Consider the following 24,054-nt stretch of genomic DNA (forward strand, 5'->3'; position numbering starts at 1 on the left):
GACCACTGAATGATGCCTTCAAAGTGCTGAAAGAAAATATTACCAAACTGGAATTCTATACCCAGTGAAAATATCTTCAGAGAATAAACGTAAAATAAAGAATTTTCAGACAGACAAAAGGTGAGAGAATTCATTACATATGATCTGCACTAAATGAAACCCTGAAGCATGTTCTTCTGGCAGGAGGGAAACAATTGCAGGTGGACAACTGGAGACGCAAGAAACAATTGAGTGGTAAAAGTAAATATAGGGGTGAACTGAAATTACATACAGATGGTCCCTGACTTATGGTGGTTCAGCTTACAACTTTTTAACTTTATGATGGCATGAAAGCATTATGCTTTCAATAGATATGGTTCTTCAAGTTGTGAATTTTGATCTCTTTCTAGGCTAGTGAGATACTATCTGATACTTTTTTGTGATGCGGGGCAGTGGCAGTAAGCTGCAGCTCCCAGTCAGCCATGCGATCATGAGAATAAAAACTGATACACTTATAGCCATTCTGTGGTGAGACGACCATTCAGCTTTTTCACTTTCAGTATGGCATTCAATAAATTGCATGAGACATTCAATGCTTTATTGTAAAATAAACTGTTAGATGATCTTACCCAACTGTAGGCTAATGTAAGTGTCTAGAGCATGTTTAAGGTAGCCTAGGCTAAGCTCTGATGTTCAGTAGGCTATGTGTATTACATGCATTTTTTACTTACCATATTTTCAACTTTTTAAAAGTTTTGGGGGATATAACCCCATTGTAAGTTGAGGAAGATCTATAATTATATAAAGCAGTAACAGTAATACTAAACACTAAAAAATGGCATATAAGTCAGGAAGTGTTTGAAATATGTTAATACATAGTATTTTAAGTTGTGTCGTTGGGAAAGAGGGTAAAAGAAATATTAAATTTTAATAAATCAAAGAAGCATGTTATAACCTCTGGAGCAACCACTAAAAGAATTGTAAAAGGACATGTAGCTTCCAAAACAATACAGAAGAAGAAGAGATTGCTAAAAAGGAATTCAAACAATCAAAATCTGGAAAAGAAAAGAGAGAAAGAAAGAATGGGCAGGACTAATAGAAATATGGCAGATTTAAATTCAAAGAGATATGTGATTAAATTAAGCAAATGTGATGCTCTGATTAGAAAACAAGGACCATCACCTCCTAACCTATTGGTGGGAATGTAAATTAGTACAGCCAGTCTGAAGAAGAGTGTGGAGGTTCCTTAAAAAAAGTAAAAACAGAGCTTCCATATGATCTAGCAATCCCACTCCTGGGCATATATCCAGAGAAAACCATAATTTGAAAGTCACATACACCCCAATGTTCAGTGCAACACTGTTCACAATAGTCAGGGCATGAATGCAATCTAAATGTCTGTCAACAGAGGAATGGGTAAAGAATTGGTACATAAAGGCAATGGAATACCACTCAGTCTTAAAAAAGAAACAGTACCTTTGGCAGCAATATGGGTGGACCTAGAAATGATCATACTAAGTAAAATAAGTCCAACAGAGGAAGACAATCATGTGATATCACTCATATGTGGAGTCTAATTTTAAAAAAGATACAGGACTTCCCTGGTGGTCCTGTGGTTAAGAATCTGCCTGCCAATGCAGGAGACATGGGTTCAATTCCTGGTCCAGGAAGATTCCATATGCTGCAGGGCAACTAAGCCTGTGTGCCACGACTACTGAGCCCACATGCCGCAACCACTGAAGTCCATGCTCTCAAGAGCCTGTGCTCCACAACAAGAGAGGCCACTGCAATAAGAAGCCTGTGCATTGCAAATAGAGAGTAGCCCCCACTCTCCACAACTAGAGAAAGCCTGCATGCAGTAACAAAGACCCAGTGCAGCCAAGAATAAATAAAAAATTTTTTAAAGTCCCTTTCTACCTCCATCACCCATTCATCCACCTCTGTGCCCACATAGCCACTGATCAGCTTTCTGACACCTGAGGTTAATTTGTATTTCATATAAATAGAGTCATACAGCATATGCTCTTTTTCTGACTCCTTTCACTCAAAAATTATTTTGATATTCATCTATATTTTATGTTATTAATGGTTCATTGTTTTTTATGGCTAAATAATACTTGATTGCATCAAGTATGCTGCAGTTTATTTATCCATTCACTTCCTGATAGGCATGTGTTGTTTCCATTTTGGCTCTGTAACAAATAAACCTGTTGTGAACATTTATGTACAAGTTTTTCTATGAACATGTGTTTTCATTTATGTGGGGAAGTACATAGATGGGCCGTGTCTACATCATATGGCACAAATGAAAAAAGAAAAAGAAAACAAGAACTATCAGGTGGATTTTAAAAAATTCTATTTGTTGATTTAAGTGATACCCCTAAACAAATCATGGGACAAAAATAAATTATAATGGAAATTTACATACATGTAGAAATAGGTAGAAATATATTAAAATATAACAGGGACTTCTCTGGCAGTGCAGTTGTTAAGACTCTGTGCTCCTAATCCAGGGGGCATGGGTTCCATCCCTCTTGGAACTAAGGTTCTACATGCCACACAGTGTGGCCAAAAAATATATATATACATGTGTGTGTGTGTGTGTATATATATATGTATATACATACACATATGTGCACACACATACAAAGCATACCCAAACTCATGGGATGCTACTAGAGCTATACCTGGAGGAAAATGCCTTAAACGCTTTAACAAAAACATTAAATGCTTATGTTAGAAAAGGAAAGAGTCTGAAGGTTCAGGAACTAATAACTATCTATCTTAAGAAATCTGAAAAGGACAGCAAAACAAACCCATCCCCCCAAAAGAAGGGAACAAATAAAGAGCAGAATTTTATGAAATAAAAGCCAAGCATATACTGGAAGAGATCAGCCATGTATTTTATCTGAAACTTGAATCAATATATGTGACCTGAACTCAAGCATCACATACAACTTCCTGCTTTTAGAGGAACCTCTGGGAAGAATATTGATACTTTCAGCCAAAACTCCTGAATCGGAAAAATATCTGCTGATTCAGGGCTGATGGCAGAGGAGAATTCTTTGCCGGTTTTGGTTAGCTCTCCTAACCCACTGTCTTGTCTGTTTCAGGACAACCGTCTGCAGCAAGGGGAGGGGTGAACAGCAAAACAGGCGAGCTGTCGATGTGAGGGTTGAAAGCAGCCCGGTTCCTGGGGGTACATACAACGCGCTGTGTATGAAGGATGAAGGTCAGTGCCAGAGCCTCTCTAAAGGTCTTGGAGGGTGTGCTCGTGGGGGCTGGCCTTTAGGTTGCGTTCTATTAGAAGCCAGCTTTCCGATGAGGATTCACTGAACATCATGAATCAGGAAGTCTTCTGAAGAAAAGCCAGCGGGTTGGGAGGTGGGTGTGGGTGGGGAGTAACTCCGGCGTGGCCCCGCAGGGGCTCTCTGGAGACAGTGACCACAGGTCATCATGGGGTTCCTGATCAGGAGAGAGAGAGCAGGGCTATTTATACCACTGCTTTTGTCAGTCACTGGGTAAGGGCTACTTCCGGGAGGTGTAAATTCCCGGACTCTTCTGGATTTCTGTGTGCTCAGGCAAAGCGTTCCAACAGGCAAGCCAACCTCCATCAGAGACGCACAGATGTCTACCTAGAGCCCCTGTCCGTGGACCCCCGACAGCATCTGCTACAGCTGCTGATACTGCTTGCCCTTCAATCTGCCTTCATGGTGGAAATTTTTCTACAAAGAAAAAAAAAAAAAAACTTTTTCCCGAAAGGAAATTTATAGGATTTAGGAAACTGCTCTGAGAAAGGAAAATTCGACTTTCTTATGGGAAACCAGCTGAATGATGAGGAGAAAACCATAAAGGAGTCTCCAGGGCAGCGTATCATGAGGCCTGGGAAAAGTACACCTTCACTGGCAGAAATTCATGCCACTGAAAGGGAATGTCCGTGCACAGCGGGAGAAAGCAAGCTGCTTCCTCATCAGTCACAGACATCACCACAGCTCCTGCCTGGCTGCACAGTGTTCTCATCTAGGAAGTTTGAAGAAATACTGAGGCCTGGGTGCCAGCCCCGGAGATTCAGATAAAATGCTGTGGATGTTGAGGCTTTTTAAAGCTTCCCCAGGGCTTCCCAGCTGGCTCTAGTGGTAAAGAACCTGCCTGGCAGTGCAGGAGATGTTAAGAGATGTGGGTTCAGTCCCTGGGTCAGGAAGATCCCCTGGAGGAGGACACGGCAACTCACTCCAGTGTTCTTGCCTGGAGAATCCCATGGATAGAGGAGCTTGACAGTTCACATAGAGTCAGATACAACTGAAGCGACTTAGCATGCACGCACACACTCAATGGTTATAAGACATAACCCAGTTGGAGAAGTACTTCACGAATGCAGTTTCCCAAAACTCTTTGATGGTGAGCAATACCAGATGAACATATTAGAAATACAAACCCTCAGGCTGCCTCCCAGAGGCACCAAATCCCAATCTTCAGGGAAGGGGGTCAGAAGAGTTGACAAAGCAAAGAGCCACAGTGGGGATTTCCCTAGTGGTCCAGTGGCTGAGACTCAGCACTCTCAATGCAGGGGGCCCTGGTTGGATCCCTGGTCAGGGAACTAGATCCCACATGCCACAACTAAGAGTTCACATGCCAAAACTAAAGATCCTGTGTGCCGCAACTAAGGCCTGGAGCAGCCAAATAAATAAATACATATATGTATTTTTAAAAAAGGAGCCACAGTGAACCCTACAGCCCCGGCTGGTGCCTGTTAGATGTGTCTTGGTGGTAGATTTCCCTGCCGCTATGGCATCTGTTGATCGCACTCAAGTGACTGAATGACGTGCCTGTGCCCTGGAAAGGCGTGGGGAGAACAACAACCACGGTTTGTTTTTAAACCACATAAGTAAATGAAAATGATCCTTTGAATCTCAAACCTAGGCAGAGGTTCAGCTCTCTGAGGGAGACAGGACAGAGCTAAAAGAAAGCCAGCATGACCTTCTTTCTTCGTGATCTCAATGGACATGCAGGGCTTCTGAGTGTGAGCTCTTTCCCCTGATGAACAAGGGGTATCTGCTATCCTTTGCTGTGGAACATACCATCCATAAATGTAGTGGCTTAAAGCAACAACCCTTGTTTAGTTCACTGTTTGGGGGGTGGAGAGACAGCAGTCTGTGTTTCTCTGCTGGTCTCAGCCAGGCTCATTCACGAGTCCACCATCGGCTGCTGGGTGGGGGCCTTGCTCCTGGACGTTGGCTGGCTGTTGACTGGGGTGACGGGGGCCTCTGATCATCCAACCACGTGTTCCGCACCATCCCAAAAGGAAATCCTGGGCCTTCCACCTCACAGGCCTTCACAGGTGGCGTGTCTGTGAGTGTGTGCCTCTCTGTCCACAGCTGTAGTGCAGGAAGAAGCCAGAGGTTGGAGATATCTGTTCACATCTTATAGGGCACCAAGTTAAAACCCATGAGCGTGACTCTAAAACTGGGTTCTTGTCAAACCGATGAGATGTGTCTCCTGATATCTTGCACTCAGAGGAGTACAACTTGATTGCAGTAGTGCTTCTGCCAAAAACGCATACCTTGAATCTGATCATGGAGAGACAGTAACCAGACTCAAATTGAGAACCGTCATACAGAATGACTGGCCTACACTCTTTCCAAAATGTCAAGGACAAGAAAGATAAAGAAGGGCTAGGCAACTGTTTTGAATTAAAATAGACTAAAAAGACTTGACAGCAAAATGCAGTCTGATGCTGATCCTGGATCAGCGGAAATAGCTATAATTGATGAAGTCTGAATATGGATTATGAATTAGATAGTAGTATTGTGTCAGGGCTTAAGTTCTCTAATTTTGGTAACTATACTGCAGTTATGCAAGAGAATATCCTTGTTCTTGGAAACGTGTACTAAGGTTTTTGGGGACAAAGGGACATCACATCTACAAATCATTCTCAAGTCATTGAAAAAGGAATTACAGATACACATATATACATATTTGTATATGTATACATACACAACCATGTAGCCATGAAATTAAAAAGATGCTTGCTCCTTGGAAGGAAAGCTATGAGAAACCTAGACAGCATCTTAAAAAGCAGAGACATCACTTTGCTGATCAAGGTCCATATAGTCAAAGCTATGGTTTTTCCAGTAGTCATGTATGGATGTGACAGTTGGGCCATAAAGAAGGCTCAACACTGAAGAATGGATGCTTTTGAATTGCGGTGCTGGAGAAGACTCTTGAGAGTCCCTTGGACAGCAGGAAGATCAAACCAGTCAACCCTAAAGGAAATCAACCCTGAATATTCATAGGAGAACTAATGCTATAGCTGAAGCTCCACAACTTTGGCCACCTGGTGCAAAGAGGTGACCCAATGGAAAAGACTCTGATGCTGGAAAGATTGAAGTCAGAAGGAGATGGGGGCAGCAGAGGGTGAGACAGATAGCGTCACCAACTCAATGTACATGAATTTGAGCAAACTCCAGGAGACAGTGGAGGAGAGAGGAGCCTGATATGCTGCAATCCATGGGGTCACAAAGAGTTGGACATGACTTAGCAATTGAACAACAAAGCCTACACATACATGCATGTGTGTATGTATGTATGATATATATTTCTCTATACATAGATATCTATATATATATCTATCCAGAGAATGATCAAGCAAATGGCACAAAATGAAAACACATTAGTAAATCTGGATAAAGCATTTATGGGAGTTCCTTATTCTTAGAATTTTTCTGTAACTTTGTGATTACATGTAAATGAAAATTTCCCCTCAAAAGGTCTATGTACTTCTCCCAAAACAAACAAACAACAACAAAAAAAAAACGATAGGGAAGCACAAAACAAAGCAAAACCAAAAAAACCAAAACTGAAGCAAATTCAGGACGCCTGGCAGCTTATGTGAGGACTGACGCCACTTTAGCAGAGTGAGCCCTGTGTGGGGACCTTTGAAACACAGCGCTTGAGCCCCACACCCCAGGGCAATTTTTCTGGAGCCTAGCCTGCCCACCCCCATCACCTCCAGACCAACAGGGAGAGGCTTAGGTGGGAAAATCTGGGACCTTGTTCCAACAGGGCCTGACCTCTGAGGAGGCTGCAGATGGGCGATGAAGGGGGCTCAGGGCTGCATGCTGAGGCGGGATACGGGTCAGAGGCCTGTTGTCTCTTGGGCTTTCCAGGAAAGCAGGGTGGGTCCCCCAAGTTTTCCTCAGAGGGCTCTGTCCCTGATCCTCTGCCTTTGGCCCTTTAGAAAGAGCATGTAAACCACTCCCACATGGCCCCCCACTTTTCCCCAGTTGGAACATTGTAGACAGTCAATAAGAGAGGTAAGTCACACAGAGAAAGAGGAATACCATATGATATCACTTACATGTGGAATCTAAACTTTGATACAAATAAACTCATTTACAAAACAGAAACAGATTCTGAGACACAGCAAACAAACCTATGGTTACCAAAGGGGAAGAGGGGTGGGAGGGGGTAAATTAGGGGTTATTAGCATATACAGACTACTATGTGTGTGTTTGTATATATATGTGTGTATACATCATGGAATCACTTGGCTGGACACCAGAAACTAACACAGCTTAAGTCAACTATACTGCAGTTAAAAACAAACAAAAAAACAAAACAAGGGAAATCTGTGTGCTGAAGGAAGGTGGTGGGAAGCAAGAAGAGGCTCCTGGGGAGTGCACATGAGGTCTGGTTCAGCAGACCCTGGGTACAGCATCACCTCTAAAGGTTGCCTTTTTCCTAAAGATGCTTCATAACACTTAGCCCTAGGCTGCCACTTCTTCTCAGCAAGACAGGGAGAATGAAGGGTGCTCGCTCCAAAAACGGCAGACACATGCCTCACAAGCCCAGAAGGCAAATAGAGCCTGTGGCATGTGCAGGCGGCTTCCTCCTGTGTGTCTTTTTTTGAAATAAAGCTCACCATGAATGGAGATGTTTCTGTTTCCTTCTAGTATTTGTGTTTCACTGACAGTGAATTTCCAGCCCTGTGGTGATCTCACTTAAACTAATAAGGGAAGTTATTTTTAACCAACTGGATGCTGATTAAATGAGCGGCCTCCACTTGGGTTCTCTGGCTTTGCTTCTCTTGGCAGCTTGTTTGTGGGGTCAACGGTGTGGGGTCTGGAGGATTCAACTCCCCTCTCGCCTTCTCCCTGTTGCACCCCAAGGCTTACTTGGGGTGTGCTTCTCTTTCTCCCTCTCCAAGCTAGGGCTGGCCTGACTGCTCTCTCAACCAGCCCACCTCATTCTCCTAGTACTGTGTTCCACCCTCCCCTGCACACGCTACTCCTGCCTGTATTTCCCATAAAAACAGAAATGGAACAATCTCTTTTATGTCTTCAGACAGACAGACACCTCTCAGGGCAAGAAAGAAGTTTTGAGAACAGCTAATTCCCAGGTCTGCCTGCAGGAGGGGCTGTGCCTCCAGGTGGGCTTTGGGAAAATTCTCCAGCGGTGATGGGAGACTGAGACCAAAAAATCGCAATACTTTGAGCAACTGATAGAACTTATCCAGTTTAGGGTCTCCCAAGGGAGTGTGGAAAATCCTGTACTCGTTACCAATTGGCACCGGCCAATTGTTAATTTATTTGTCTAGGGTAATGCAAAGCAGCGCTCAGACTTACAGGTGCTTTCAATAGAGAGAAAGATATACAGACACACAGACTGTTGGAAGGATGGATGGATGGATGGATGGTTGAGTGGACATAGAGATAGGTGAATGGATGGATAAATGAATAGATAGATGATAGGTAGATAGATGAATGGATAAACTGAAAATAGATGGATTGTTGGATGGATGGATAGATGAACAGAGATAGATGAATGGATGAATAGATAGATGACAGGTAGATAGCTGGATGGGTGGGTGGATGGATGGATGGATAGATGAGTGGATAATTAGAGAGAAAGATGAATGGACAGACAGAGAGAGATAGTGGACTTCTTCACCTTCAAGGAGTTGACAGTGTATGATGACAAGTAAGAGCTGACTGACACAAAGGGGGATAATCAGGGAGACTTCCTGAGGTGGGATTTCATGGGGATTATGGTTAGGGAAAGGCAACGAGGACACTGCACACAGAGAATGGCTGGAGCACGGGCTAGAAGAGGACCTTGCGGAGAGAACAGTGGCTCTGGGGAGACACACTCTCCTTGTCCTAATGCTTCAGAGAATGAATTGGGTTTGGAACATCCCTGAGGTCTCGAGTGACTGCTGGGCAAGTCTGAGGAGGCTGAGAGGGCAGCCCAGATAATCCTACCGTAGTTAGGATTCCCAGCTTGATCTATAGATTCAGTGCAACCTCAGTCATATTCTAAGCAAGTTACTTTGTGGATATGAACAAACTAATTTTGTAATCCGTAAGGAGAGACAGAGACCCAGAATAGCTCACTCATTTTTGAAGAAGAACAAGGTTGAAGAACTGCATGACAACTTCAAGACTTGCATAAAGATGCAGAAGCAAATACCGTGTGGTACTGGTGAAAGAAAAGACAAATATCGGTGGAAATCAATAGCCCAGAAATAGACTAACATAAACGTAGTTGACTGATCTTTGACAAAGGAGCAAAAGCTATACAATGGAGCAAAAATAGTCTTTTAAATATAGATGCTGGGACAACTGAACATCCACATGCAAAAGAAAAGAATCTAGACCCAGACCTTACACCCTTCACAAAATTTAACTCAAACGGGATCATAGACCTAAATGTAAAATGCAAAACTACAAAATCTTAGAAGATAATACAGGTGAAAACCTAGAGACCATGTGTATGGTGGTGGCTTTTTCAATACAACACCAACGGTACAATCCATGAAAGAAATAATTGATAAGCTGGACTCCCTTAAAATTAGAAACTTATACTTTGCAAAAGACTATCAAGAGAATGAAAAGACAAGCCACAGACTGCAGAAGTTATTTGCAAAAGACATATCTACTAAAGACTATCATGCAAATTATACAAAGTGAAGTGAAAGTCATTCACTCATGTCCGACTCTTTGCGACCCCATAGACTATACAGTCCTTGGAATTCTCCAGGCCAGAATGCTGGAGTGGGTAGCTGTTCCCCTTCTCCAGGGGATCTTCCCAACCCAGGGATCGAACCCAGGTTTCCTGCATTGCAGGTGGATTCTTTACCAGATGAGCTACCCAGGAAGCCCTAAAATATACAAAGAACTCTGGAAATGCAATATTTAAAAAATGAACAACTCAATTACAAAATACACAAAAGACATTTCCCTGTGGTCCAGTGATTAAGACTCAGTGCTCCGAATGCAGGAGGCATGAGTTCAATCCCTGGTCAGGGAACTGGATCCCACATGCCACAACTCAAACCCAGTGCAGCCAGATAAATAAAAATAAATATTAAAAAATACACAAAAGACCCAGACAGATACCTCACTAAAGAAGATATACAGATGGCAAGCAAGCATATGAAAAATTACTCCATGTCATGTCATCAGGAAAAGGCAAATTGAAACAATGATATACAACTACACGTTTAGTAGAATGGCCAAAATTCAGAACACTGATGACACCAGACACTGGCAAGGATGTGGAGCAACAAGAACTCTCATTCCTTGCTGATATGGGAATGCAAACTGACACAGCCACTTTGGAAGACAGTTCGGTAGGTTCTCACCAAGCTAAACATCTTTTACCATGCGATCCAGCCGTCACAGTCCTTGATACTTACCCAAATTAGCTGAAAACTTTGTTGTTTAGTTGCTCAGTTGTGTCCAACTCTTTGCGACCCCATGGACTGCAGCATTCCAGGCTTCCCTATCCATCACCAACTCCTGGAGTTTACTCAAACTCATGTCCATTGCATCGGTGATGCCATCCAACCATCTCATCCTCTGTCGTCCCCTTCTCTTCCCACCTTCAATCTTTCCCAGCATCAGGGTCTTCTCCAGTGAGTCAGCTTTTTGCATCAGGTGGCCAAAGTACTGCAGTTTCAGCTTCAGCATCAGTTCTTCCCATGAATATTCAGGACTGATTTCCTTTAGGATGGACTGCTTGGCTCTCCTTGCAGTCCAAGGGACTCTCAAGAGTCTTCTGTAACACCACAGTTCAAAGGCATCAATACTTTGGCACTCAGCTTTCTTTATAGTCTAACTCTCACACCAGTACATGATTATTGGAAAAACCATAGCTTTGACTAGACGGACCTTTGTTGGTAAAGTAATGTCTCTGCTTTTTAATATGCTGTCTAGTTTAGTCATAGCTTTTCTCCCAAGGAGCAAGCATCTTTTAATTCCATGGCCGCAGTCACCATCTGCAGTGATCGATCTAACCCATTTATGGGCTTCCCCAGTGGCTCAGCAGTAGAGAATCCACCTGCCAATGCAGGAGACGTGGGTTTGATTTCTGGGTTGGGCAGATCCCCTGGAGGAGGGCATGGCAACCTACTCCAGTATTGTTGCCTGGGAAATCCCATGGACAGAGGAGCCTGGCAGGCTGCAGTCCGTGGGGTCGCAAAGGGTCAGACAGGACTAAGCACACACATGCACACACGTAGACACAGATGCACAGACACAATAAACATATATAATTGTCTTCGTGTGTGCTGTAGTATAAATGTTGTTGAGTCGCTAAGTCATGTCTGAGTCTTTGCGGCCCCGTGGACTGCAGCCCGCCAGGCTCCTCTGTCCACGGGATTTCCCAGGCAACAATACCGGAATGGGTTGCCGTTTCCTACTCCAGGAGATCTTCCCGACCCAGGGGTTGAATCTGCTCCTCTTAGTCTTCCGCATTGGCAGAAGTGTTCTTTACCACTAGTGCTCCCTGGGAAACCCTTTATATCTGTATCTGCATTCATTTGTAAAAACCAAGCCGGTAGCAGTGTCATCATCAGGGTCTTGCTGCTGGGCACTGCCTCTGGTCATGTTGCCTGGCAGTTTAGAAACACAAAGCTATATTGGAGCACACACAATTCAGTCAACAAGTATTGAGTGCTTCATCTGTGCCAGGCACTCCACCAGGTGTGGGGGATGCCAGGATGAAGGCAATCTCAGTTTAGGGTGCAGGCAGCACCCGTGAGGGAAGAAGGGGTTGCTTTTTCAGTTTTTTATTTCTCTCAGGCTGAAAAAGTTCTGCAGAGTTTGGGGAAACTTACTGTGCTTCCTTGTCCGCAGAGAAGCCGTGTGGAGACCCGCCCTCGTTCCCACACACCATCCTGCAGGGCCGCACTGGCTTGGAGATGGGCGACGAGTTGCTGTATGTGTGTGCCCCGGGCCACGTGACTGGCCGCCGCGAAACGGCCTTCACCCTGTTGTGCAACAGCTGCGGGGAGTGGTACGGGCTGGTCCAGGCCTGCGGGAAAGGTAAGCGGGAAAGCAACTCCATGACCGCTGTGTGGATGGCTCCCCCGCTGCCTTGCTCTACCCTCTGCGCTGCCCCTTGTGTCTGATTGAAATTATACGGTGGTGGTGGTTTAGTAGCAAAGTCGTGTCCAACTCTTTCGACCCCATGGACTGTATCCTGCCAGGCTCCTGTGTCCATTCTCCAGGCAAGAACACTGGAGGGGGTTGCCATTTCCTCCCCCAGGGGATCTTCCCAACCCAAGGATCGAACTCAAGTCTCCTGCATTGGCAGGCAGATTCTTTACCACTGAGCCAGCAGGGAAGCCTGAATGAAATTAGAGCTGAGGCTAAAAAGACTCCTGGTGGGCAGAGCTCCCGAAACCTGGTCTGGCTCCCCGAGACGTTCCCCATTCCCTCATCAGCATTTACCTGGGGGGGTGAGTCTTCTGCATCCCACCCCTGCCCAGCCCCTTGGGAATTCTCCTAGCGAATTAAATTTCTTTCTCCTGTGACTCCTACACCATGGACCTCATGCCGACCCTGCATTGCTCCCTGACCTCACAGGTCTCTCTCCCCAGGACTCCTTCAGGGCCACCTTCCTGATGCCCCATGACATCTGAGTACCAAGCGGAAGTTGGCGCTATAGAGAGGGAGGACTCCAGCACCATGATGCTACTGAGTTTATAGGGCAGTTTGTCGTCAGGATGTCCAGCAGATCATGCGGTAGGACCGTGATGAGGCTAGGGTGCTGTCCTCTCTGTGGGCTTCACCTGTGCTGTGGCCTGAGCTGTGGTTTGTTGTGTTCATTGCAGTTCACTCTCCATAGTGTGAACACACCGCCCATGGCTTCTGAGAGTGGTCATTTGCCTTGTTCTCATTTTCTGATCCTCATAAGCCTTACGCAGCCATGATCTTTCCCATATACATCATTCATTTCACAGCTGAACACCTTTCTGTTGGTTTTTGGGAGAGGCGTCGCTGCCCATGGGATAGGTGAGTGTCCAGCTTCTGTGGACGCTGCCAGAGAGTTTTCTAAAGGGTTTTGACCATTTTCCTCTCCCACCAGCTGTGTGGAAGAGTTCTGCTTCAGCATCCTCACCAAGCTTCAGGACCCTGAGACTTTTTACCTTTCTGCTAAGCTGCTGACTGCCTCTGTCAGATGCATTTCTCCGCCCAAGCACTTATCACATGCTAATGGGACATAATCAGTGTTTCCTCGGTAGAATTTCTGTCCAACATGTTTGCCCATTTCTCTGATTGACTTGATTAGGCGTCTTCCTGGTGGCTCAGATGGTAAAGAATCTGCCTACAATGCAGGAGCCCCTGGGTTCAATCCCTGGGTAGGGAAGATCCCCTGGAATAGGGCATGGCAACCCACTCCAGGATTCTTGTCTGGAGAATCCCACGGACAGAGAGGAGCCTGGCGGGCTACACCTAAGAGTTAGACATGGCTGAGAGACTAGCACACACACACATATAATGTAGAATTTCTTCTTTACATAAAACTTTATGTGTTAAAATTTTCTCTCACTCTGTGGCTTATGTTTCTCCCCTTGGAGTGTTTTTTGATGAATACTGAGATTTTGTTGTTGTTGTCTCAGACTCTGTGCGTAACTTAAAATTTTTTTTTCTGTGTGCAATTTTTAAGCAAATTTTTGTTTTTTCTTTATTATAGACTGACAGTTTTTGGTAAAGTGCAATAAAAATGAATTAGCATAAAGCTAAAGCAAAGATACTCTAAATATAAATAAAAATAGACATAAAATTCCCCCATCAAATTGTTACAAAAATTTCTAAAAACTTCCTACTTGCTTGTCACATACTCGTAACAAAGTGACAGACTGGGACAAGTCCTTGAAACACAGTTTGAGCCATTTCCCAGCACTTTCCTTTGTTGCTGGGTCTTGCGGCAGGCAGGAACTCCACCAGTCTTAATGGATTCACCTGTCTGAGAAAAGTCAGGCTGAAGACCTGACTTCCTGTTTGTGGGGTGTGTCCCCTCAAAGCAGACCCGAACTCACCCCGAGGTGTGAGTGAGCTGGCTGCATTTCTGACGCTGCATCATCCCACGAGCCACACCCACCACTCAAATGGGCTGTTTACTGGCCCCAGCAGAAGGAGAACTAAATGCAGGTCTTGTGTGTCTGAAATGGTGTTTATTTTCTCACCGCAGAGTTGTTGGAGCTTTCAGTTGCTGGTCAGGAATTTTGATTTCTACACTTGGCTGAACACACAGACCGTTACAGTTTTCAGTATCTGTGTCACTGTAAGTGTGTTACAAGGACATTGTCACCAGACATTCGACTCCACCTCTACATGTTCATTTTTCTAATGAACTTTTTTTGATTAAGGAACTTTTTCAAATCGGAGAGGAGTCATCTTGGGGAGGGTGGACCAAACTGGAATTTGGAGTTGGACGTGTCTGAGTTTGAACAACAACCTGCCTTGTACGACTGACCGGCCATTCATTCATTCACTCTCTCCCGCTCCCTTCATCTGGCAGGGTCCGAGCTACTGTGTAATCAAGATTGAGCAAAACTGTCCCAACCCTAAAGGTAACTAGTAAACTGAGTGCCTTGGAAGAGACAGAAAAGCCATAGATGATGAGGTAAAAGGGAAAGCTGGAAAATGAGGTTTCACAGGAGGTGAAATTTTAAAGGAAGTATATGTTCCCAGGTGGAAGAAGTGCTCAAAGGATGTACAGATCCAGTCCATGGAAGCTAAAAAGTGTACATTGGCTTCAAAGCAGAAGAAGATTCTGGAAGCCTCGTGTTTTCAGCGTGTATCTGAGGCATGGAATAGGCAGCACTGGAGCAAGCTGGAGGGAGGAAGAGAGCCAAGGCAGACAACTACGGCTGTTCCCCAGGAGGACGTGGGTGGGGGTGGGGCGCAAAGGGTGGAGCTGGAGGAGGATCAGGTGCCCAGAGAGGAGGCGAGCTTGTTTTGTCTTGTCTGCCTGCTTGCTGCTGTTATTCTGAGATGGGAAGTACGTCACTCAGAACAGGACCTGTGATATGGTCTGAGCCCAGTGGAGTCAGTGAAGCGCCAATCTTTTGACCACCTGTCGCAAAGAGCTGACTCACTGGAAAAGACCCTGACGCTGGGAAAGATTGAGGGCAGGAAGAGAAGGGGGCAACAGAGAATGGGATGGTTGGATGGCATCCCCGACTCAATGGACGTGAGTTTGAGCGAGCTCTGGGAGATGGTGAAGGACAGGGGAGCCTGGTGTGTTGCAGTCCGTGGGGTTGCAAAGAGCTCGACAGGACTGAGCGACTGAACAGCAGCGTGAAGGGTCCGTCTTTCCCTTTCACTGTTGCGCTGATGGAGGAGGGTATCGGGCCCCTCACTGAAGGATGTAAAGATTGGTGTGATGCTGGCCTTTTTTCCCTGTGTGTTATTGACTCTAGCCCCCTGTACGACAGACAGTCTAAGGCAGGCAGTGACTCTAGCTGTCTAATACTTGGGTGAGAAAGTAGTCGCCACCAGCAGGTATCTCAGATTCTGGAGACAGCAGCTGATCCTTCCAGAAAGGCATGGCCCGTGTGGCTTTATGACTCAAGGGAGACCCCGTGGGCAATCAGCTGGTGACCTGCTAATGTGTGGCTCCCAGGCCCTCCAGACCTGTGGCCCTGCTGTCTCACATCCCCAGGGAGCACGTGTCACCTCTGCTCTGGGCTCGGCCACCACCCCTCCCTACACATCAGAGCCCCCACCACAGAGCATTTCCTTCCGTTCCCTGTGAGCTGCTGGAGCCCGCTCCACGCCCTCTGGCAGAACCTGCTCCAGAGGCTCCTACCCTTTATTCCCCTCACAGCCTCTCCAGATCCAGACAGCCTCAAGGCTTAGGAGCGTTGGAGGTCAAGTGTTAAAAGAACTTGGAGCTCCGAAGACTTTGGTCTCAAGAGATTCCAGGGGCTTGGAGACCCCGGGCTACTATGAAGACTGTTTCACTCAAATTTGTCATTGTTTGGGCTTGTTGAAGACTTGATTTAGATTCTCTAAAAGCAGAGTCTATTCACATGTAGATGGCTTGTTGAGGGGGAGTAAGGGAGGCAGGCAAGGTGAGTGGGGAGGAGTTAAGGATGCAGTCTCAGGGGATTCTTGCTTTGCCTGATCCCTTGGGGAGCTAGGGAGCATGAACTGCACCACAGGGTTGGTCCCACTTGGAAGCAAGGGGACCGGCCTGAGTTCCTCTGTTCTAGTCTGTCATTGGCTGCAGGCTGCTGTACATGGAGGGCAAAATGAAAGTGCTACTCACTCAGTCGTGTCCAACTCTGTGCTACCCCATGCACTAGCCTGCCAGGCTCCTCTGCCCATGGAATTCTCCAGGCAAGAATACTGGGGTGGGTTGCCATTCCTTTCTCCAGAGGATCTTCCTGACCCAGGGAATTGAACCCAGGTCTCCTGAACTGCAGGCATCAGATGGCTTGTAATTAAGGCTCCCATTCCTCCAAGGGCAGTGCTCTAGAGGAAGGGCAGCTGTTGCTTATTAAAGCATCAGTTCAGTAGAGCAGATGTGCAAAAAAACGTTTTTTAAATCCACTAGTAACATGGGGACTGCTTGAATGAGCGTGATGAAATTTAAACTTTGTAATGGTGGTCACCGGCTCAATGGACATGCATCTGAGCAAGCTCTGGGAGTTGGTGATGGTCAGGGAAGCCCGCCTGCTGAGGTCCATGTAGTCACAAAGAGTCGGACACGACTGAACTGAACCAAATGGTGAGCAGGCGTGAATGCACAGGGGCACATGCATCCAGAGGGGTCAGACAGCGGCTGGTGCAGGAGGGCGCCTCAGCCACACACCAACCACCCAGGTTGTCCGTTCACTGTGACATTAAGTGGTGATGGTCTCTCACTGAAGCACAGGGACTTCAGCGTTGACCGTCAGCCTGAAGGGTGGGGGCTTAACTGCCATTTTTCCCCTTCTGTGTGTTGGTATTTCTCTAGTTTTGGGTCCTAGAGTCCAGGGTTGGGTCTGGCCATTTTGTTCTCCCTTCGCTCTGAATCCACACATCTTTTTCTTGGTTTCCATTCCCAGTTGGGCAGACTAAACATCTGCCATACCTCTCTAATGTTCTCCGTGTTAGTCGCTCAGTTGTGTCTGACTCTTTGTGACCCCAGGGACGGTGGCCTACCAGGCTCCTCTGTCCATGGAATTCTGCAGGCAAGAATACTGGGGCGGGTTGCCATTCTCTTCTCCAGGGGATCTTCCCAACCCAGGGATTGAATCCGGGTCTCCTGCACTGCAGGCAGATTCTTTACCATCTGAGCCACCAGGGAAGCCGAGTGTTCTCAATGCTACATGCTCGGTCTCTGACCATAATTGGTTATTGTCCTCCTCATAGTAAAGTCCTTTACCTGTGTGTGCAGATTTCCATGTTATGTTGGGTTTCCTTTGGGCTTTTTATTATACCAAGTCCCATACAGTCTTCAAGGCCATATCCATCTCTGGCCACTTGAACCCTAGGGACAGTCTATGACCTCCCACCACTCCCAGTGGCTGCCCCTGGCCACATGATCCCAGGGCCACGTGCAGTTCCCAGGGCACACTGACTGCTCCCTATCTGCTGTCCCGGCCACTCGTTGCCTCTGATACCTCTGCCCTGTGGTTCTCCTGGTGGCCCCTGCCGTCTCCTGACTCAGCACCCTGTGGTCCCGTGGCCTCTGCAGAGTAGCACAGAATAAACACCTCAGGATGGGAGAGACTCATAGACCCTTGCTCTCTGATTTACCCCATGTTTCTCCTTTAAAGGTGGCTTACTGGTGACTCAGACAGTAAAGAATCCGCCTGCAATGCAGAAGACCAAGGTTCAATCTCTGGATCGGGCAGATCCCCTGGAGAAGGGAAAGGCAACCCACTCCAGTATTCTTGCCTGGAGAATCCTATGCAAGGAGGAGAGGAGTGGGCTACATACAGTCCATGGGGTCACAAAGAGTGCAAACAACTTACTAACACTTCACTTCTCCTCTAAAACTTGCCCTATTAAAGGATATCTAAGACAGGCTCTGAAAAGCCTTTGCGATCTTCCACCCCAAGCTCCATGGTTCTGTCTGTGCATTCTGGTCTGTGCTATCAGGAAAGTGAGCGACCCCACGCTTGACCTCAGTCTGCCAGCCCCACCACCTGAGTCCCACAACAGATAGACAGCGGTTCTCGCTTCCTTCCCTGGTCTGCTGCAGCTGTGGCTACAAGACTTGTTCCCCCTCAGGGCACTGAGAAAAGACCTGTCGTAAACAATGCCAAACCTGTTCCGTGTTCTCTCTGTCTTGGGAGTTGTCTTTTGTTTTTGTTCTGTTTTTTGACAACTCTCTTGAAGCTTAATTTGCATATAAGAAATAGTACCCATTTAAAATATAAAAGTCCTGGTGGTTCAGTGGCTAAGGTACCATGCTCCCAAGGTAGGGGGCCTGGGTTTGAGCCGTGGTCAGGGAACTAGATCCCACATGCTGCAACTAAGACTGATGCAGCCCAAAACAAAAAAACAAAAAAAAAAACAACCCACATGCTGCCACTCAGACCCGGCCTAGCTAAATAAGGGAAACCACCAGCAGAACCAAATTACAGAATATTTCCATCTTCCCCAAGCCTCCTCATGCTCCTTTCTGATAGAGGAGTTTTATATGCTTTATCCTAGCTCATCTTCACAAATCTGAGCAGAAACAGCCACCTCCAACTGACAGATGGGACAACTGAGGGACAGAGAGGCTCGGTAACTTCCTATGTCAGCCAGCCAGAAAGAAGCAGAGCCAAGATGTAAAACCAGGCATGTCTCATTCCGGCATCTGTGTCACGTCCATGTGCTTCTCTGGGGCCTCTCAAAGCATGAGGGCAGAGCAGGGCTTGCTTTGCAAATGAGCTGTTCTCTCACCAAGTTTCTTTGCTATTTTCTCTCATTTCTGAAGCCCTTCTTTTGTTTTCTTAAATTAACTTCAATTTCTGTTTTTCTCCATCTTCTAGACTTCCTTCATAGAATAAAAGCCAGAGACTGAACTGAATTTAGAATTTCCTTGTCAATATTGCCATATTTGTTCAGAAGTTCATTGAACCAGTGGTTATTTCTGGCTTGTCTGGTTGCCTTTTTTCAAAATTACTATTTTTAAAGGCTGTGTAGCCAAGACCAGAGGGGAAAAAAGAAGGCATGTGTGGGCTTCCAGAAACGCAACAACATGAAAAAGCATGAAATGTGGCAGCACTTGGAGAGCCCAGCATTCTGGGCTCCGGCTTGTACACTCCTGGCCTGGATAAAGGCACGGCCTGGGTGCCCCTTTTTACCCCTGATTCCTGTTGATCTGTTGTCTTGTGTTTTCCTAAAGTAACAGTTAATTATAAACACATAGCGAGGGATTTGATTTTTCCCAAGAGAGCCCATGAAGTTTACATTTCCTGGACCCGTTGGTCTAAACCAGAAGGCTGGGCATTGTGCAGGCCAGGTTTCAGGGGAGCGTGGGGGAAGGGAGGGTGGGGCAAGGGGAGGGGGGCACAGTTGCGGGATGGCTCCGGAGAGCTCAGACTGGAAAGCAGAGAGAGGCGAGAGAAATAGCACCTCGACAGGCAAAGAGCTGGTGTTCCCCATCGTGATGGCAGAATGTAATTTGGGGTTGACATGCAGTGAGTAACAAACTTTACCGTTACTCAGGAGGGGAAAAACAGCCTTGGGATACTTTGTCATGAGTAGACTCTTTGTAAACAGTTGGTGTCTGTGTCTTCACTTGAGGTTTTGGTGTGGCTGAGAATGTGACATAATGAGAGGCTGTTTCTGAGCCAGACCTTGACATGAGAACCTGGGCAGACAGGAAGGGCTTGGCTCTGAGCCGCAGGCTGCTGTCCAGGGATGCTCTAGACCCAGAGAGCCCCGAGGGCAGAAGCTCCAGATGGACAGATAGATACACACACAGCTCAGAGTGACCACAAGGGTCCAGGTCAAGGCAGGCCCACCAGGCAGGAAGGGGCTTATTGTTGTAGTTCAGTTGCTAAGTCGTGTCCCACTCCTTGCGACCCCATGGACTGCGGCATGTCAGGCTTCCCTGTCCTTCACAATCTCCCGGAGTTTGCTCCAATTCGTGTCCATTGAGTCGATGATGCCATCCAACCATCGCACCTCAAATCCCCAGCTCTAACATCATACACTAGGCTCCTTTCCTGCCTATTTTCGAGGTGCCTTTTGACTTAAGCTCATAGGGTGGGTTAGTGGGAAAAGGAATTTAGCGTAGATTGATTATGTCCAGTACTAGGACTCAGAGGTTGTTCACCATTCTTTGCTACTGTCATGAACCAACTAATGCCCTGGCTGATGACACCCAGTGCGGAGCAGGGGAGAAACAGGAAGGACCCCCAAAACAAATGGTTTTCGGCAGCTACTAGGAACGTCCCCCAAGCCCACTCCCGGGGCCAGTGAACCATGAGCAGCGACTCCTCGAACTCACCTCGTAGCGTCATCATGGCGGCAGCTCTGCTCGCGGAAAACCCGGGGAGCCAGACATCGCGAGAGTGCAGCCACAGGCGGGCACCAAATCTGTTATCTAAAGTGGGTTCAGGTGCTGGCAGCGCCAAAGCCAGTAAAGAAAAGGTTGGTGGGAAGGTAAGTTTGCTTTATTTTGGAGGCCGGCAACTAGGGGTAGGGTGTTGTCCAAAGGCTGACTCCTTCCCCCTCCCCCCACCACCGACAACCAGTGGGCAAGAGCCTTTTTTTTGGGGGGGAGGGGGGTGGCAAGAGCTTTTAAAGGGGAGTTTGAGAGGCACATAGGCAGAAGGAGGGAGCGATCTGCAGAAACAGCACAGTCAGCTAGGAGTCTTGATTGTTTTAAGTACTGTTAATCTGCATTTCCTAGGGGCTTCCCTGGTGGCTCAGACGGTACAAGCGTCTGTCTGCAATGGAGAGCCGGGTTTGATCCCTGGGTCGGGAAGATCCCCTGGAGAAGGAAATGGCAACCCACTCCAGTATTCTTGCCTGGAAAATCCCATGGACAGAGGAGCCTGGTGGGCTACAGTCCATGGGGTCGCAAAGAGTCGGACACGACTGAGCAACTTTGCTTACTTACTTAATCTTCATTTCCAGGGTTGCTTGGCTCCCATCTCTTTGAGGCCAGTTCTCAGAATTGTGGCGCCTCATGTCATGCTACAGTCTGGTCTTCATGTAGTTAACTTCTTCCACCTGGTGGGGGTTTCGGTGTCTACAAAATAGCCTTCATCGAGTTGTAGTAGTTAACATCAAAGATCACGAATCGTGCTTCCCTGGTGGTACGGTGGTTAAGAGTCCCCCTTGCAATGCCTGGAACACTGGTTCAATCCCTGACCTGGGAGGATCCCACGTGCGGTGGAGCAACTAAGCCCGTGTCCCACAACTACTGTGCCTCTGCTCTAGAGCTGCTAACTGCAACTACTGAAGCCTGCATGCCTGGAGCCCGTGTTCTGCAACAAGAGAAGCCACCACAATGACAAGCCTGTGCACCGCAACTACAGACTAGGCCCTGCTCTCTGCAGCCAGAGAAAGCCCTCATGCAGAGACGAAGACCCACCATAACCAAAAAATAAAGAAACCTTAGAAAAAATCGTGGATCACCATAACAAATATAATAAGGAAAAGTAAAATGAATGGGCAAATGAGTGTTTTAAAAGATACATATTTAGTTAAACATACAATTATATCACCTATGTGAAATCTAAAAACGAACTAGTGAATAAAATAAAATAGAAGCTGTCTGGAACTTCCTTGGCGGTCCAGTGGTTAAGACCGTGCACTTCCACTGCAAGGGACACAGGTTCAATCCCTGATTGGAGAACTAAGACCTCACATGCCGTGCAGCATGGCAAAAAAAAAAAAAGCCAGCTCACAGATATGGGAAATGAATGGTTACCAGTGGGGAGAGGGGATAAAAAAGGAAAGCTTTATTATGGAATTTTATGGACTCGTGTGTGAAACTGTTGAACATTATAGAGCACTATAGAATTTAAGGAGTCTTTCATTCAATTAAAAAGTTTGAAAAACCATACATCCAAATCATAAGATAACAGGTTAATAAATGATCAAAAAATACAGCAAGTTAGCCACCACAGAGGTCAAGAAGTGGAATGCTGCCAGGGCCCCCAGGAGAATTGCTCTTGTGCAGGATTTCATGGCGGTGAGAGTCCACATCGTGTGTGCTTCAATGAGTGGGTCATTTCTGCAGTTAGTGGCCATTTGCAGCATATCCAGCTTCTGGTTATTATGAACATGCTTGCACATGTCTTTTGGCCCCCGTGTACACACAGACGTAGGAGGAGAACTGCTGTATGTCACATCCACTGGAAAAGGGACAGGCTACCCACTCCAGTATTCTTGGGTTTCCCTTGTGGCTCAGCTGGTAAAGAATCCGCCTGCAATGCAGGAGACCTGGGTTCTATCCCTGGGTTGGGAAGATCCCCTGGAGAAGGGAAAGACTACCCACTCCAGGATTCTGGCCTGTAGAATTTCATGAACTGTTTAGTCCATAGGGTCCCAAGGAGTCAGACACGACTCAATGACTTTCACTTTCCACTTTCATATCCTTGTTAACACTGGAGACTGTCGGTCTGTTTAATTTTAGCCATTCTGGTGCTAGATAATGGAATCCACTCTGGCTGTGATTAGCACTTCTCTGTTACTAATGAGGTTAAGCATCTTCACATGTGTATAATGACTATTAGATTTTTTTTTTTAAGCTGTGCTGCATGGCATGTAGGATCTTAGTTCTTCAACCAGGGAACAAACCTGTGCCCCCTGTAGTGGAAATTTGGAGTCTTAACCACTGGACCACCAGGGAAGTCCCAATACCTTTTCTGTGATATGCTGATTCAAATATCTTGCCAACGTATCTACCATTTGTCTACCTATTTATTATTGATTTGTAGGAGGTCTTTATAACTTCTGGAACCCTCCAGAGGTTATATGTGCTGCAGTTATCTTCAAATCTGTGGCGTGCATTTGAATGCTCTTCATGGTGGCTTTGGACAAACAGAAGTTCTTAAAGTTAATGTAACTTGATTGTCTATCTTTGTGCCAGTACCAAACACAGTCTTTGAAAGTACTCCAGCTTTACAGTAAATCTTAAAATCTTGTAGCATACCTGCTACAGCATTTCTCTTCTTTTTCCCTTGTCTCTTCTTGGCCCTTTGCATTTCCATAAATTTTAGCATCAGCTTGTCAATGTCTGAGATTTTTATTCAGTTCAGTTCAGTCGCTCAGTTGTGTCCAACTCTTTGCGACCCCATGAACCACAGCACGCCAGGCCTCCCTGTCCATCACCAACTCCTGGGGTCTGCCCAAACCCATGTCCATTGAGTCGGTGATGCCATCCAACCATCTCATCCTCTGTCGTCCCCTTCTCCTCCCGCCCTCAATCTTTCCCAGCATCAGGGTCTTTTCAAATGATTAATTTGGGCAGATTGACAGCTTAACAATTAAACTTCCATTATGCTAACGTGGGATAGCCCTTTACTACTTAAGTCATCTTTTAATTTTGCTCAGAAATACCTTGTACCATTCCATGTACAGATCTTACACATCTTTTGTTAGATTTATTCCTAGGAATTTGGGGGGGTGGTTATGCAATGACAGTTGGGCTTCCCAGGTGGCACAATGGGAAAGAATCTGCCTGCTAATGCTGGAGATGATCCCCTGGAGTGGACAATGGCAACCCACTCCAATATTCTTGCCTGGAAAATTCCATGGACAGAGGAGCCTGGTGGGCTACAGTCCATGGGGTCGCAGAGTCAGACATGGCTAAAGGACTGAGCACACACATGCTATGGGA

The 24,054-nt window shown here is 46.4% G+C and overlaps 2 protein-coding genes and 1 long non-coding RNA gene across 4 annotated transcripts in view; 1 reads left to right on the forward strand and 2 right to left on the reverse strand.

Moving 5' to 3' along the window:
- FBXL2 (F-box and leucine rich repeat protein 2) overlaps positions 1–12,120 on the reverse strand; it is a 117,647-nt gene extending 105,527 nt beyond the window's left edge. Inside the window, exon 1 of one of the 2 annotated variants that reach the window (XM_043443495.1) lies at positions 12,098–12,120. The gene's annotated coding sequence lies outside the window, so the exon portion shown is untranslated. The remainder of the gene's footprint in view (positions 1–12,097) is intronic. The other variant, XM_043443499.1, reaches the window with a different exon arrangement.
- SUSD5 (sushi domain containing 5) overlaps positions 1–24,054 on the forward strand; it is a 41,970-nt gene that overhangs the window by 14,692 nt on the left and 3,224 nt on the right. The window contains exons 3-4 of the mRNA XM_043443491.1: positions 3,093–3,211; positions 12,117–12,305. Coding sequence (XP_043299426.1) covers positions 3,093–3,211; positions 12,117–12,305 — 308 coding nt within the window. The remainder of the gene's footprint in view (positions 1–3,092; positions 3,212–12,116; positions 12,306–24,054) is intronic.
- Positions 17,475–21,779, reverse strand: LOC122425125. The gene is made up of 3 exons (XR_006264710.1): positions 21,325–21,779; positions 20,710–20,823; positions 17,475–17,949 (listed from the first exon to the last, which is right to left on the reverse strand). It is a non-coding gene; the product is annotated as an uncharacterized LOC122425125 (long non-coding RNA).

Source organism: Cervus canadensis, chromosome 22 (genome assembly GCF_019320065.1).
Source record: "Cervus canadensis isolate Bull #8, Minnesota chromosome 22, ASM1932006v1, whole genome shotgun sequence".
Taxonomy (NCBI): Eukaryota; Metazoa; Chordata; class Mammalia; order Artiodactyla; family Cervidae; genus Cervus; species Cervus canadensis.